This window comes from Callorhinchus milii, unplaced genomic scaffold (assembly GCF_018977255.1).
Source record: "Callorhinchus milii isolate IMCB2004 unplaced genomic scaffold, IMCB_Cmil_1.0 Scaffold20, whole genome shotgun sequence".
Classification (NCBI taxonomy): Eukaryota; Metazoa; Chordata; class Chondrichthyes; order Chimaeriformes; family Callorhinchidae; genus Callorhinchus; species Callorhinchus milii.
This window is the reverse complement of record NW_024704761.1, coordinates 875722-891871: the sequence shown is the minus strand read 5'-3', so window position 1 is coordinate 891871 and position 16150 is coordinate 875722. Positions and strand designations below refer to the sequence as shown.

General features: G+C 44.7%; 1 protein-coding gene across 2 annotated transcripts in view; it reads right to left on the bottom strand.

Moving 5' to 3' along the window:
• gas7b (growth arrest-specific 7b) overlaps positions 1-16150 on the bottom strand; it is a 98408-nt gene that overhangs the window by 25545 nt on the left and 56713 nt on the right. For both annotated transcript variants that reach the window (XM_007888850.2, XM_042342439.1), the window contains exons 3-5: positions 8518-8595; positions 6981-7066; positions 5706-5759 (exon numbers count right to left, since the gene is read on the bottom strand). In XM_007888850.2, coding sequence (XP_007887041.1) covers positions 5706-5759; positions 6981-7066; positions 8518-8595 — 218 coding nt within the window. The remainder of the gene's footprint in view (positions 1-5705; positions 5760-6980; positions 7067-8517; positions 8596-16150) is intronic.

Genomic DNA, 16150 nt, shown 5'->3' with positions numbered 1-16150 from the left:
TCGTCCATTTGTATCGAAACAAATCACATCTGACGCAGCGTCTTTCACGTCTCAACGTGCTTCACGGGGTAAACTGTAAAGTTGTGGATTTTGTACACAGCCAATTTGCTCACAGCAATATCTCAGAAACAGCCATAAAGCGAGTAACAATTTTATTTGGGGGATTGTTGGCCAGAACAAGGGAGAAACTCCCTTCTCTTTTAGAATAGTGCGATCGGATCTTTAACATCCACCTGAATAGACAGGATCTTAATTTAAAGCCCGATCAGAAAGACGGCACCTACAACAGAGCAGCCCTTCCCTCCCCAGCACTGCACTGAAGTGTTAGCCTAGACTGCATTGGTTCAAGTTGCTGATGAGGACTTGAACCTACAACCTTGTGACTCAGAGGCGAGAGTGCGAGCAACTGAGCCGGGCTGGCACCTAATTCATAATCTCAAAGAACGGCAAAACACATTTTGCTCCCGGCATTTTGCTGCCTGGCATTTCTCTCTGCACGGCTGGCAAACAGCACAGAACCACAAACGCCAGCCACCCTCGCAAGGCGGAAATCTCCCGTCCTTCAAGTGCCTTCATTTCGCCCCCCAGCTTCTCAGTTACATGAGAAGAGAATGAATTTTGAAAACTCCCGATTACTCAATGGGCTTTGGCACGCCAAGTGCTGGAGAAACAAACCGAGACGGTGCCAGAAGAAAATAAAAAGTCACAGCATTAACATATTAGAACATCACAGAAGTGAATGCCTGGCTAACTGCAACCTAGCTAGCCAAGTGACAAGGAGATGGCGGAGGTCAGAGAGAATGAGTCAGATTTCAGGTCTTTGCTTCTCAAGTCAGCCTCATTAGGGTGGCGAAGCCGCACTATATTTTGTTGACTGGAGCGGGGGATATTGGGAGTTCTACGATTGTGGCTGCCAGACCCGGTCACTATCCGCGCACTTCAGCCACGTACAAACGAGAAGGAGCAGACAGAAGAATTTGAATGTGCTTCCAAGCGTGGCGATTTCCTCTGCAGGCAGAGCCTGCTCACAACTTCCCGAGTACAGCCGGCTCCTCACAATCTGCTTTCAACGGGAAGAGCAAGCAGAACACGGGGGCGATAATCTAAATGAGAGAAATTTTGGTGATCGACTTAATTCGAAAGATTCTCCCAGTATCTCCTGGCCAAGAATCCGCTAAATAGAAAATTGGTCATTCGTTTCACAGCTGTTTGTGGGACGTTGCAATTGTGCTGCTGCGATTGCCTAAAAATACAAAGTCACTCCATTTCACAGTAAATCCTGTGAAGCGCTTTGAGAAGCCCTTTCACCGTGATCAGGTGCTGTACCAAATGCAAGCATGGATTATTATTATTATTATTATTATTTTAATTTACTGATATATCAGCCAGTTGATTTCTTTCGAGTTTGGGAAACGTTCGAGGATTTTAGTTTTACGAATCTCCGATTTGGTTGCAGTTCTGTCGTGTAATGTACAGAGTTACAGTGGTATCAGCTGAACGACGCCCAAATACTTCAATTTGGTTTCGAACTATGTGTTTTTTTTCCTCTCTCCAGCTCAAGGCTACTCGATGCACTCTCACCCACCGCCTTTTCCCTGAGATCAGGCGGTGTTCACGCAGCACATTTTGGCAGAGAATCGGTTACACCACGAGCCAGGGGAGGGAAGGAGGAATCCTTCACCAGCTCACAGCGTGCTCAGTGACTGGCATTCGTCAACTTCACCATCACCAGCTGCGACACTGGCAGAAACGAGACAAATTGTGGCAGGAATGACAAATGCCCTCTCCAATCCAGGCTTCGATTAAATCTGATAAGCAGCGAACTCTCACTTTGCAAACTCATCCTGGAAGTGCCAGTGTTATCGTAATAAAGCAACAAATCAAAGCACAAAGCAGACATTGCAGGAGGGCTTTCACATTCAATAATAAATGGCTGGTGAAGATTAATGTGCATCTCCCAAGCCTCCCAAGGAGAAAAACTGAAAGAGGGTGTTCACACACACACAAACACCGACCCCCACCCCCCCACCCCCAGCGAGTTGCTCAGCCGCTGTTAACCCTGTGCTACACAAGCTCTGTGCTGCAATTAATAAGCACAATTGAAACATCAAGATGCCTTAACACACCCCCTATCTTAATGACTGCATCTACTGTTAATTCACCTACCTCCACCGTCAGACTTAATAATGCCTTGCAGGTATCTGCACTAATAATCTCATCAGCTCTCATTGCTCAAATAGGAGTATTCTCCTCAAACTTGCAGAGAGAGAGAGAAAGAGAGAAATGACTACGTCAGACAAAAGGGTGTTTTAAAAAAAAGCAACTCTATTGCTGTGCCACTATTAGATTTCACAAAGAGGACAGACGAGTGTATATTTTTAAGCCTTTATCGAGCTGCTTCCTGAAGCAGTGGGAAAGGACCACTCTAAAGTACTGTTTATAGAACAGCCACAAATTACAGCTCTTGGAAGTTAATTGGCACTTGGTAAATGCTTAGGATTAGGAGGAGTGTGGATCTACACAGAGAGCCTCACAGCAAAGTTAGATTACAGGTAACTGGCTTGAAAGGAGGAGGACTCAAAGCCTCGAGCCACAGGCTGCACTGGACAAGAGCGAGTACCTGGGGAGGGGGGGGGGGGGGCGGCGACGCCAGGACTTGGCCAGATCGCCTAACATCAGCTTGCAGTGCGACCGGAGGAACAGGGTGTAGATCAACTGGTTTCTGATCTCACCTTTCGGTTTGAAAAGAGAAGAGTTTCTCCGAGTGACCCGGGCCGACAATCCCCCACATAAAATAGATCATTCGCTTCATGGCTGTTTGAGGGCATTGCTGTGTGCAGATGATATGACAGTCGTCTATAAAATCCATAGTTACTGCACTCCACAGTAAAACCCCGTGAAACGCTTTAATTAATTAATCAACAACATCGTGAGAATCGGCGAGAGGACTACTCAGAGGGATCACGTGTCTTCGATGCGATAAAACACCGGGTGGGGGAGGGGGGGGGGATTTCTGCGACATTATGATTTCCCACTCACTATCATTGGAGTCAAGTAACCATAGTAACATTGCCTCTACTTGGTTTGCAAAGTGGCGCATGCGACTAAACAGGAACTTTCTATTAAAAGGAGAAGGAAGTCTGGAGGGAGAAACTTTCCGTTCAAATCCTTCCCTTCTGGTTAAAGAAATATATTAATATTTGACATGAGCATCCCTCACCAAGTGGGTCAAGTGCAGCTCCTTAGTTCCACTGTCCAGAAGGTTCAGTAAATGATACAGAGCTGTCCAACCCACTCTATTGGCTCCCAGTACCTCAGAGGATCAAGCTTGAGATCTTTGTCCTGATCTTTCAAAGCTTCCATGGTCTTGCCTCACCGTATTTATGCAATTTGCTCCAGCCTGACATTGCAGTCCTCACCTTCTCTTCCAATTCTGCTTTACAGCTGACTTCCCACTGCACCATCAGTATCCGGGTCTTCAGGGCCTTTGCCTATCTTCTCCAATACTTCCCCCGGCTCGGCATCGTGCTCTGCTACTATCAAGCACCTTAGGGCGCTACCCTACATGAGGGAGCGCTCTATAAATGCAAATTGTTGTTGTAGGACTTCCCGGCACCTATCCTCTCCCCCTCAGCTCCTTTTCCCTATCTGGACACCATCAGTTAGCTGAAGCACTTTGAGATGACCTCTCGCCATAAAAGGCGCTGTATAAATGTAAATAGTTGTTGCAACTCACGCTCTTTCTCCATGCCTCTGATCAACATTTTTAAATCTCTCATTTCCCTGCTTGGTGCCAGCCAGGACATTTGTCAAGTACTTCCAGGCATATTACTTTCATGTGAAAGGCATTACACAAATGCAAGTTGTTGGAAGAATGCAATGAAAATCCTGGGGCTGGCCAATAGCTACCCATGGGATTGGGTTGATTTCCGCACAATGTTTGGGTACATAACAGATGTTAGCAAATCTAGAATAACTAAAAGTAAACAAATAATTTTCAAGTGGGACTTCTTTTAAAAAGAAACACAGACCAAAAACACAGACCAATACTGAGAAAAAATCAGGTTTCAGAAGAATTCTATTCAACGTAGACTTTTGGATTTATGGCAGCAATCAAACTGCCCGATTGGAACATCGTCTCAGCTGTCATCTGTCTATGATCCACCGTCAACGGTAGCGGAATCCACTGTTGTGTCATTATGGTATAAACATTATTAGAGATGAACACTCGGGTTCTCAGGAGTTATTTGTGATCTGATGGCACCGTGCCAGGAACACGCCCAACACTCCACTACACTAGGTTTTCTCTCCTGTTCTCAGTGCCAAACAGCATTGATCCTGCATCCCCTCCACCGCCAGGGCACAAGGTATGGAGAACAGAGAACGCCCGCCGACAACCAACCCTCCTCACTGCAGGGACTGGTGCCGGTGCCCTGGCCTCAACCTCCCTTCCTGAAACACTGCTCCAGTTGTTGTTTATCCTCTGGGTAAAGAAATACACAACTGAGGAACTGCTGGATAGAACTAGACGTGGAGAATTATGACATAACTTCAGATGATTAAGGGCCTATTCAACCAGAGATAACAACAAAACTACATTTGTATAGCGCCTAAGACTTCTAGGTGGGGGCTTCGAGTTACTGGGCAGTGTGTGTGCCTATGTCATGTTCGCTGTGGCAATAGCAAGGGCATCAGTAAGGAGGGGGAAGAACTTGCAAGTTTGTTGAGGCACCAATTCATAAGACATGTGATAGGCCAGGTCTGTGGAAATCAACCAAGTCAGCAGTGAGTGCAGAGCCAGCCTACAGGCCAAGCAGGGCTTGGAGCAAGTTAGTATCTCTGTACTTCTACACGATACAAAAGGGCCCCAAAGAGAGAACTTATCCTCTGTTACTTTATTTGGTAAAGACAACTTGAAGCATCGCTGGAGGTGTCGGTGGCATTAATAGTTGACTGTGCAGTAATAAAAGAGGGTTTGAGAAAGGTCAGAGATTAATTAAAAAGTCACCATAAACCCCCCAAAATCAGGGGCAGGCAGCTCAGTTTAATGTAACAGCAGGTAATGACAACAACAACTTACGTTTGTACTGCGCCTTTCACGTCGGGAGCACGTCCCAAGGGGCTGGATAGTCAGGGATTTGTTCCCAAGCTGGGTGTTGGGATTGGTGGGGGGGGGGGTGGGCGACAATCCACACGGAGCCCAGGCAATGCAACTGAACGATTGGCTGATACCAACACGACAAGTCACTCAATATTTGCCCCTTCGGAGCCCAACAAGGGCCAGTTCTCACACAGATTGGCAAACATATGGTTAATGGTTGGTCCGGCGGCAGAAAAGCAGCTGCTAGCAGCAGGAATATCTGCCCTACAGTCAACGTATTGTGCTACATTGGATCAACTCTCTGCCTTGCCTCTCGCTCTCTCTCCCCCCCCCTTGGGCATGCCTTGGCTCTATAAAGGCTCCCTTGAATTATTCAGCTTGTTCGCTGAGGAAGAGAGAAGCAAAATGATTTCTGGAATAACAGATTTGCCTCTCGATGGAAACTAACGGTTGTAATTTCTCCAGGCACTCGTCAACAAATCCAAGTCTCTCTCCCACTCATTCAGCTACGTCGCTATAGCAACAACAAACCACTGAGAATATTTTAGTGCAAAGCCTTGGGATTTTTTTTTTAGGCTCCGCAGAAAGTAAGCGGTGTACTCACAGTTATGCTGCTTTCCTTGCTCTGTCGTCTTGTGGGTGACCCGGGTCCTGGGCTCTGAGGGAAAGAATAGGGAACGGCTGTGGTCATTTTTCTTGAGAGGGAAATGAAAGTAGTGGCTAATAACGCGTTAGTTCAGCTGGCTGGCTGGGAGCTCGCTCTCTCTGTTCCTCTCGCCGGCTGACAGTGGCTGACACTCGGCTGCTCTGGTTTGCGGGGACAATCGGGGTGACTGAGAGGCTTCGCTCGCTGAGCGAGGTAGACACGGCGAGGGGCGAGAGTTAGCACATGGGTGCCGGTGGGAAGTGGGAAATCATCCAAAGCCAACACAACACAAGAACCTCCCCCCTCCCACGAGCACTTCAGCGCTGCCGGCGTCTGATTAACTCCTCACTTCCCAAATGCCTCGGGTCTTTCAATGTGTCATAGCCTCACACAGCCTCACAAGGGACTTCAACAACTTGCACTCAATCAGTGTCGTTCATAAGAGAGAAATAGCGCAAAGCACTTTACACAGATGGAGTGGGAGCCCGAGCAGGATGGGGGGGATGTGAGTGGGAGACAGAGACGAGGGGCAGAAGGGAAGTAACCAAGAGCACAGTCAATGAACAAGGTTTTTAAGACAGGTTTTGGAAGGGGAGAGTCCGAGGTTGATTGCACGCATGAACCATGGAAGGTTTTATTGACGAATTGATGAATCAGTGATTACGCATTTCCCCCAGTCCCAGCAAACGAACTGACAGAGATCTTCGAGATGATGAAGGGTTACAACAAGAGTAAATAGCAATAGATTATTTCCACTTGGCTGGTAAGTCAATAATGAAAAGGTGGTTGGATTGTGGAATGAACCGCCACAAACTGGGGTCTATAAGGTCTCTTAAAAAGGAATTAGATCTTTGGGAGAGAAATATGAAGGGTTAAGGGGATCGAGCAGGAGAATGGGATTCACCCTGGTGACTTATTTTGGGGAAGCACCAGTGCTGACCTGACGGATCGATTGTCTGCACTAAACATTCTGCCATTCCAAACCGGAGATCATTCAAGCTATTTCTGGGATAAGAATAGAAGCAACTCAAGTGTTTAGTTGCCAGCCAGGCTCCGTTTGGCAGCATCTCCTGGATCAGAACATTTTGGGTTGAGGCCCAACATTGGGACGTTTTAATAAAAGTTGTTATAGATAATGTTGAGATGGAAGGGTAGGGAGTGAAAGGGTTAAACTCTGCGGTCCGTGCAGGAGTCAGGACGACGGGCGCTCTCCTCACAGAGCGAGCGGATTACCTGCGGATCACTGCTGGTTTTCCTCAGTGCCACGTGCGAGGTGTCAGACTGGTGCGACAGATTGCTCGACGAGTGGAAGCCATTCACTGAAAACAGAGCAACAAACAGCAACAGTAAGAATGACACTGAACTGGAACAGTGGGGCTTCTTTTCTTCTTGGAGGGTGGAAGATAAACATTTTATCATATTAAAGACTCCACCTGTTTTATGTCCTCCAATTCTCTATCGCTTCCCTCTTCTGAGCATGTTTAGATTTCTTTTTTCCTTCTATTGGGAGTAGTTCCATGCACACCCTACAGTGTCTCACTCACTGGGGTTTATTAGTTATGTACATCGTAACAGTGAGTGACATTAGGCTGGACAACTGTTAGAATGGGGGGGATGGCAGGGCATTCCATATCCAATTACTCTGTGTGCGTGAGCGAAAAGATTTCTCCTAACTTCCCTATGTGCTTGTTTAATATTAATAATAATCCTCGGATTTGATACAGCGCCTTATCACATCTTTGAGACGTCTCAAAGCGCTTCACAGAATTTGCTGTACAGTGAAGTAACTGTATATTTGGTGGGCGAAACACGACAGCCCATTGCGTCAGTCTTGCTTTTGAATCCTGAATTTTCAAGCTGGTGGGAAATAACAGAACAAGAAACACAAGGGTCTGTTCAGTTCCTTGAACCATTCTTGTTGTGTACAAGCTATTAAACTCTCAACGGTCTGCTCTTCGCACCAATAAATTAGACACTATCAAGCGTTTATGAAGAGACAGTGAACGCAACACTGAATCATTGCAGTTAAAGTCCCTTGTGCCAGGGCTGAAACTCGGAAGCAGAGGCAAGTCGATTTAAGTTTTCTGGTTCATAATCTCATTCCTTGTGCTTTTGGTGGAGACAAGGGACTGGGATTGCCAGTGAACCCATTGCCCACAAAAATCCAGAGGAAGGAGAAAAAAAATTATATCTCTAATAAATCTTGTGTTTGTGGATTTAGAGCCTTGAACATCAAAATGTCTCAGAGGGATTCACAGCAATTACTGTTAACTGCAGTGGATGTGTATTGTGTACATGAATGCAGCAGCCAATTTGTTCACAGTGATGTCCCATAAACAGCCAGGAGCTGAATAACTGATTAATCTATAATAATAATCCTTGCATTTGATATAGAGCCTCATCAAGTCGTTGAGATGTCTCAAAGCATTTCACAGGATATACTGTAAAGTGTATTGACTGTGTGTTTTGATTTATCTGGGGGATTATGGCCAAGTGCGCCTGGAGAAACTCTTCTCTTTTTGAATAGCATCACAGAATCCGTAAGACCCCACCCCATCTCCCGAACAGGCAGGCGTGATCCGTCTAGTCCAAAGAATGGTACCAAGCACTACATTGCAGAGTCAGCTTCAACCGTGAGTTCAGACACGAGGGTGCTGCTGCCAACTGAGCCAGGCTGATGCCTTTTAATTCATAAACAGGAAGGAAATTGTAAGTCAGCCGTGTCCTACTGAACGTCTGATCTTCAATGATTACTCTCAGCAAACGTTACCTGTCGGCAAGGAATTCATCTGTGAGATCGGAGTTTTGGGAGTCCCAGGAGCACTTGCTGGTCGTTCCCAGGTTGTTTCTGTCAACAAGAAAAGAACTTCAATAACTGGACAGAAACATGTGAAATGCAAATTATTACTCCTGCTCAGTCTCGAGAGATTAATTCAAAAGACTGATATTTAGAACAAAGGATGTACAGAGGTGGGGGACACGACAAAATAATAATCTTTGCATTTGAAATAGCGCCTTTTCACTTCTTTGAAACGTTTCAAAGTGCCTCACAGAATAAACTGCAACGTGAATTGATTGTATATTTTGTGGGCAAAACACGACAGCCAATTGTGCACAACGGTGTACCACTAACAGTCGTGGACTGAGTGACCAAATTATTATTATTATTTTTTTGAAGGTATTATTACCCCCAGAAAAGCAATCCGCCAAGTCAAATGTACCATATCTACACACTGAGATGACAATTGATCTTAAGAGATATAACCAGGACAGCATCACCTCTGGGGATGTGTTGGCGGAGAATCTGTTAATTAAAATTTATATCTGTAGTTTTAGACCTGGAGATTAAAATACTTATTCTGCACTGCGGGTTATTCCCACGTGGAATGTGGGATGTATCCCAATCGCTCGGCACAATCTGAGTTGGAACAGAGAATGCTGCAAATATTTTCCTCACTTTATTTTGTCTTAAGGCCTGTCTTTTACAGAGCCAAAGATTTAAGATCAGCCAAAGTACACACCGACATTAGAACTTGCTCAACTCCAAGCTTCGAGTCCCTTGGTATAATTAGACATGATCATCCATCACTGAGCATTTTTATCCAATTAGACAAATTGGAAGGAATGCATTCAAAATTTTCTTTAATTGGAATGTTAATCTGCAGATTCAGGTCCCAACTGTAGCCATTTATCGTTCAGCAAAACTAACGGTTAACCCCATGAATGCTTGGAATTAGCAGAGGATTTATTCACACAATTCCCCTCCTACTCTGCACCAATTTTGAGCTGGCACACGGTTCTTCTGTCATGGACTTGGCACCAAAAGCAGTGACCACTTACATCATATACAGCACTCTTCACCACAAGAGAAACAATGCAAAGCCCTTTACGGAATGATGTGAATTTGTGGTCAATATTGATCTGCAGGCTAACACCAATGTGCACCAGCAATGGCCTCTTTCCGTGCTGTAAGATTCTATGAATAAATTTCACCGAGCTGCTTATGTGGTGACATCAGACTTTAGTACAGATCTCTGGAGTGCAAAGTTGTGACATAAACATCATCCTCCAAGAGAGGCCCGTGCAGTGCCCCCCCTTCTCTCCTCCCACATTTATATACACAAACAAATCAGATGCAAGGCTTGCTTCAGATACACTCTCAGCTCACTCTTTTCCAACCCCAACATGTTCAAGAGATGCTTTTGACTAATGGAGCCCAAATAGAATCATTAAGAGCAATTCTTGAGTGAGCAATCAACAACAGACGCCAGTTGGTGTCATTAAAATGATGATTAACAGTGACTGAGACTGTCGGATTAGCCTCTTTGCGTTACAGTTTTGTGAAACATAACCCAATTTTTAATCCTTTACAAAACCACATCTGTCAGATAAAACAAAGCCATGGGAAGTTTCGGAAGTGGGTAATTGATCTTGTGGTTATTTGATCTACATTTTACATGGAAGGTGGGAGTCGCGGTGAGTCACTCTGCCCTCCAGGCCATTGCACTGGGAGTTGCACTCACTAACTGGCTGCTAGTAGGTCAGATTGGATGTCAACAGAGTTGTTGGCTGGTGGCCTGTTTTGTCAATCTATCTCTCACACCATCTCTGCAAAGTGCTGTGCCATTTTGCTGGCTGTCAAAGAGACAAACCCACAAGATGTTCCAACTGAAACCAGGGGAGTGCGTAAAAGAAACGTTTTGGTTATATCTCTGGAATCGCTTTCTCATCTGCCCAGAGGATTGTTGGCCAGGACACCAGTGGCGGAGACTCCCTTCCCATTCCCAATAGTGCTTTGGAATCTTTAACACCTGACTGAAGCAGGCAGACCTCAGTGAAACATCTCATTTGAAGCTCAACACCTCAAACAATGGAGGCACTTGAGCTCAAGGTCTGACATTTTGGCCTGAACCCACAATTTTTCCCTCATCCCATCCCAACTCCTTTCTATCAGCTTTTAAGTCCCATCTTAAAACCTATTTCTTCCAACTGGGCCTATGGACACCTCCTCCTTCCCCCCTGTACCTTGCTCGGTGTCTAACTTTGCCACTGCACAGCACTCTGAAACATTCTCCTAGTTGAAGGGCACAGTATAAATGCAAGTTGTTGTCATTGAAGGTATCTGGCTCTTTAGCAGGTGGGTCTTATCCCAAGGAGGCCAGTTGTTATTGACACTGCATCAAGGTAGTCATTATTTCCATAGTTTCTTGCCAGTGAGTTTTGGCTAGTTGCAGCCGAGCCAATCCTTCCCCTCACACAACGTCTGCTCACAAGCAGGAGGCGCCTTTGTCACTGTCTTCAAGGAAAGGTGGGTGTGGGTTTAAAATGGGAAAACAAATCTGTGCTCAATCGACACTTTATAATGAACCACATATTCAACAGCACCACAGAATGTGACTTGGAAAATGTTAGCGGTGCCCAGCAGGCTTATAACAGCTAGTGTTACAACAGAGATCCCTCTAATGGCAACGAGATGGTGAAAGATTACCAGTGACTGGCACGCTACTTAATTGCTGGAAATAAACCAAGTGTCTGCCACTTAACTGTTCGAAATCCTAATGAAAACTCTAGAGAGATGGAGAAACTAATCATTCAAAAGCACTTTGTGTTTGAGACCATTGGAATCCTGCTCAGAGTCCTACTGGCGAGAGAGCTGGTATGTTGTACTCCAACACAGTGCACTGCGGAGTGCTGCTTTGAACACAGCGAGACATTCATTATTATTATTGTTATTATTCATTATCATTCTGTGCGCTCACAGGACAGAGAGGCAAAACGAAGCAGGATGCAATCACCATAAACTTAGCCTACGGAACAATCTACACTCTCCAACTCTGCCCTATGGGGAGCACACTATCCTGGGTCATTCACGACTAATCCCAACCTTTCCAGTCCCCTGTACTCTGCCAACTCCACCCATACCATTTCCAGGATCACCAGGTAACGTTACCAAGCGAATTCAGTTTCACAGAAATACTGTTGATGAACCTTCTCACCACATGTGCATCACCTGGTGGTGCAGACTAGTTACTTGGAAATGGGGCTCCTCAGAGCATCAGCTGCAGAACAAGTGCAATCTCAGTGGCCTGGTCTTTACTCCTCCCTCCAAATCATCAAAGCAGTAGATGAATTGCTCTTGCATGACAACTTAGTTGAGATGCCAAGACCATAAAGACAGAACACAGGTGGGTATTTGGGAATGATGAGATCAAACGGGTATTCTTCACCTGAGCCCCTGTTGCTGAGATCATCTGATGATTGTGGAACTGTACTAAGGGAGAAATAATAATCGTTGCATTTGATTATAGCGCCTTATCACGTTGTCGAGATGTTTCAGATCGCTTCACAGGATTTTCCTGAATATGACTGTTTATGTAGATGAATGCAGCAGCCAATTAGCACCCAGCAATGTCCCACAAACACCCATGAAGTGAAAGAAAATGTTAAAAAAAAGTATCTTCAAAGGGTTAAACAAAAGGAAAATACAAATGGAAGAGAAAAAATTCATCTCATCGCTGTTTGTGGAACATTTGCTGACTGAACAGCCATTACAATTCAAAGCAGTTCATTACATGAAGAACTTGAGTCATTTCAACATAATAAAATGCTGGATCAAGTGCAAGGATACTCAGAATTATTCAACAACAAACATTACAGAGCGTATCAAAGCCAGACACAACCGACCAACCTGTTTAGTCAGCCGAGATGTAAATGACCTGCAGATGTCTTGCTCTCGGTGCGCACTGCATCTGTGCGTTTTGTGTTGCAACTTTTTCCATTAATTTTCAGTAAAACGGCCTCCGCGCCCCATAAAATAATAAACAAACATCTGCACATGGTTTTCCAACTCCCATGTGTGTGTGCGTGTAAGGTGCATCACAGCCAAAGCAGAGACTCTTCAAATAAGGACTCTGCCTTTTCCACTGTGAAAACATACAGTAATGGAACAGACCTCTAATAAAGACCTCTCCCTCCCTCAGTGAATGTATCCAGCAAAAGGCTGACTCAGACCCAGATGGTCCAACCCTGGTCTCAGAGGAGTCAACAGTTGGGCCTCCAATTGGCCTGGCCTCAACAGCCCCTGTGTGAGGAAAGTGGGGGAGAAATCAGCCAGGATTCCTGCTGCTCCTTTCAATCCAAAGAAGGGAGGTGGAGCTTGCACCAGTTCTACACACTCTCACTGCTGAGACCCTCAGACATGAGGGGTGGGACGGAGTGAGCCCACCGCCCACGGAGCTGCACCCCAACGGAAAGGAAAAGGAGACAAATGTCTTCAAGTTGGTGAGGAAATTGGTGGAGAAACAAAAAAACACAAACAGGAGTCTAATAATAACACTACACAGAGAAGCAACAGCTTCATGTTTCTGATGGGATTTCGATCTTATACCTGTGTTGATGTTGGGCCTTTGTTCAAACTTTACCCAGAACTGTGACCCGTAACTTTCCGATCTGCCCTTGTGACTGACCCCACCCCAGGATGCTTCCTGCCTTTCCATACGCCCCCCAAGCAAATGGCTAAATCAGGAGCACTCTCACCTCGGAGTCAGAAGGTTTCGGGTTCAGGCTTCATGTGGGGCTTTTGATCTCTCAGTCTTGACTGACACCCCAACACAGTGCTGGGGGTGCACTGCATTGTCAGAAGGTGCCAGCATTCAGATGAGACATTGAACAGAAGGCCTGTCTACCTGTTCAGGTAGACATTAAAGATCCCACGGCGCTATTCAAAAAGGGAAGGGCCAGCACAGACACAATGGGGAGAAAGCAGGGAATGGGATTAGATTGGAGAGCTCCAGTGGGAGAACGAGCAAAAGCACATGGGTGACACAGCCTCTCTCCGTGCTGTAACAATTTAGGATCATTTAATGGAACTGCCCACAGTTCCCATTTTGACATTCCCAGCTGCACTGGTAATCTGTTCACGTGCGGAGAGTTTGTTCTGGTGCTGAATGTACTATTCAATCAAAAACATTCACAAATAAACAGTTTCTTAACGCATAACTGTTCCTTTGAATTCCCGAGCACTTTGAAATTAAACTGACGCCAAAATGTAAGGGAAAAAACCCCCAATGGACCTAGGGCACGACGATCTTAACAAAATTATTCCCATTAATTAAAACATTAGATTTCCTTACAACTTATGTTACTTCCCTACCCCCCACCTAACCACGAAAATGACCAAAAAGGAGCTGCAACAGTAAATACTAACCAGATGTTGCGGATAGATTTAAAATGCTTTCCTCTGGGAAAAACAAACAGGGGGCATCTTACCAGCTCAGCACTTAGAGTTCAAGTCACATCTGCAAACATTGGGCAGATCGTAAAAATAAATAATAAACTTTGCATTTGATACTGTGCGTATAATACCAAATCATTACATTTGTAGTTACTGTGCATTTGTAGATACATTTGGTGGCCAATTTGCGCACAGCAATGTCCCATAAATTGCCATGAAGAAACTGCCTTCTCTTTTTGAATAGCGTCATAGGATCTTTAATGTCTACCTGAGCAGACAGAACGGACCTTGGTTTAACATCACATCCAAAGGACATGAACTCCAACAGTGCAGCACTCTGCCAGCATTGGAGTGTCAGCCTGGATTATGAGTTCAAAGCCCCAAAGTGGGGCCTGAACCTACAACCTTAGAGGCAAGACCGACTGAACCAGGTTATCACTTGTGGAACTGTATCCAACATGAGGGACGGGGAGGCAGAAAGAGAAAAAGCAAACTTGAATACCTGCGCCCCAGGATTTTGCATGAAAAGTGAACACGAAGCACTGTGGAAAACATGCCAATTATATTGGGCTGAAAAAAAAAACCTCCCCAGTAATTCCTACAGGAAATTCTTGTAACCCACAAAAGAAATAAAATGTACAATTAGCGGCGGGGTTAAGATGGAAAGTTAATGAACAACAAGTTCCAGGACACGGAGAATGTGCTTTATGCAGGGCTCAGGTTCAGTGTCAATGTATTTAAAGGCCAGTCCATCCTGGGAAAAATAACATTTTGGTTGTGGGGGGGTGGGGGGGGATGACTTAATCATTGAAGGGAATCTGGTCAGATCTCCGTGTACGTCTGGCTCCCCAACAAGATCAATGAAAGGTCAAGATTTGAACGAACAGCTGTGTTACATGGTTACCCAAATCCAGGGAATAAAACCTCTGGATATAAACATACAACAAACCTCCAGCTCAATGCCAGCCGCACAGCGATAAAAGATCTCTGTCCTTTAGAGATCAATGGAAATAATTTGGTTATGCCCGTCCTGAATTGCTTGATTAGGAATACTAATTCTTGCATTTTGATATAGCCCCGTATCACATCGGCGAGACGTATCAAAGCTCTTCACAGGATTTTACTGTGAAATCTGGTGACTGTGCATTTTGTAGATAAACGCAGCAGCTGATTTGCACACATGTTGCCACAGCGGTGTTATAGTTGCACTGTGGAGTTACAGCCCAGTGTGGTGTATTTGCCCACTGAGCCCCTGGTGGGACCCACGCTGACACTGACATTAACAGTGCATGGAACGTGCTGCTCTCTCTCCTCTCAGCATAATCTTTGTTCTCCAGAACCTGATGATGTGGATGATCCCTCGACAATCTGGAAATTAGCTAATCCAACGAATATAGATCAAAGGAGCAACTGGAGTCCATCAAGTCTTTGCTTCATTCACTTGACTCAGTGTTAATTAAAGCCATTATAATCAGGAAACTGAAAGGAATGAAGTCTTCAGCCTGTACCACATTTCTGGTAATTAATATTTATATTAATAAATCAAAAGAAATGTGTTTTTGAGATCTGCGTTTGCATCTGCCTATTTTTACACTATTCCTTCTATTGACAACTTTTAGCCCAGAAGGTTACTTTTTATTAAAATGTCTTCATTACATTGAACTCTTTCTTAAATCAGGTTTACCGGGTTGTTCGGCAATTGTGGATTCTATTATATTTCATGTATTCTTGAATCACTTTGCTTCTAAAAAATAGGATTATTATAAAAATAAATAGAATTTTTTTTCCCACTCGCACTTTTATCCCACTTCCATTCTCTGCAGAAGTCCAAACTTCCAGCTAGTTTCAGCCGGGGAAACCATTTCACTTGAAATATAATAACCAAGAATTGCAGAACAATTCTTAAATTCAGTCTCAATTTGGAAACCAGTTTCTTTAAGAGCTGTGGAAAATCAGTTTCCACTTTAAAACCGAATTCAAGAATGTTCCATAATTCTGCATTGATTGTAAGTTATAAGACAACATGGTCTTTATAGATGGAATTTCAGGCATTTATTTCGTCCACCAACCCTTCCTATCCAATGACCACTTATCTCCATGCTTCAAATAACACTACACAAGATGGTAGTGATAACCTTAGCCGTGTATTTTCATGTAAACTGAAACCTGT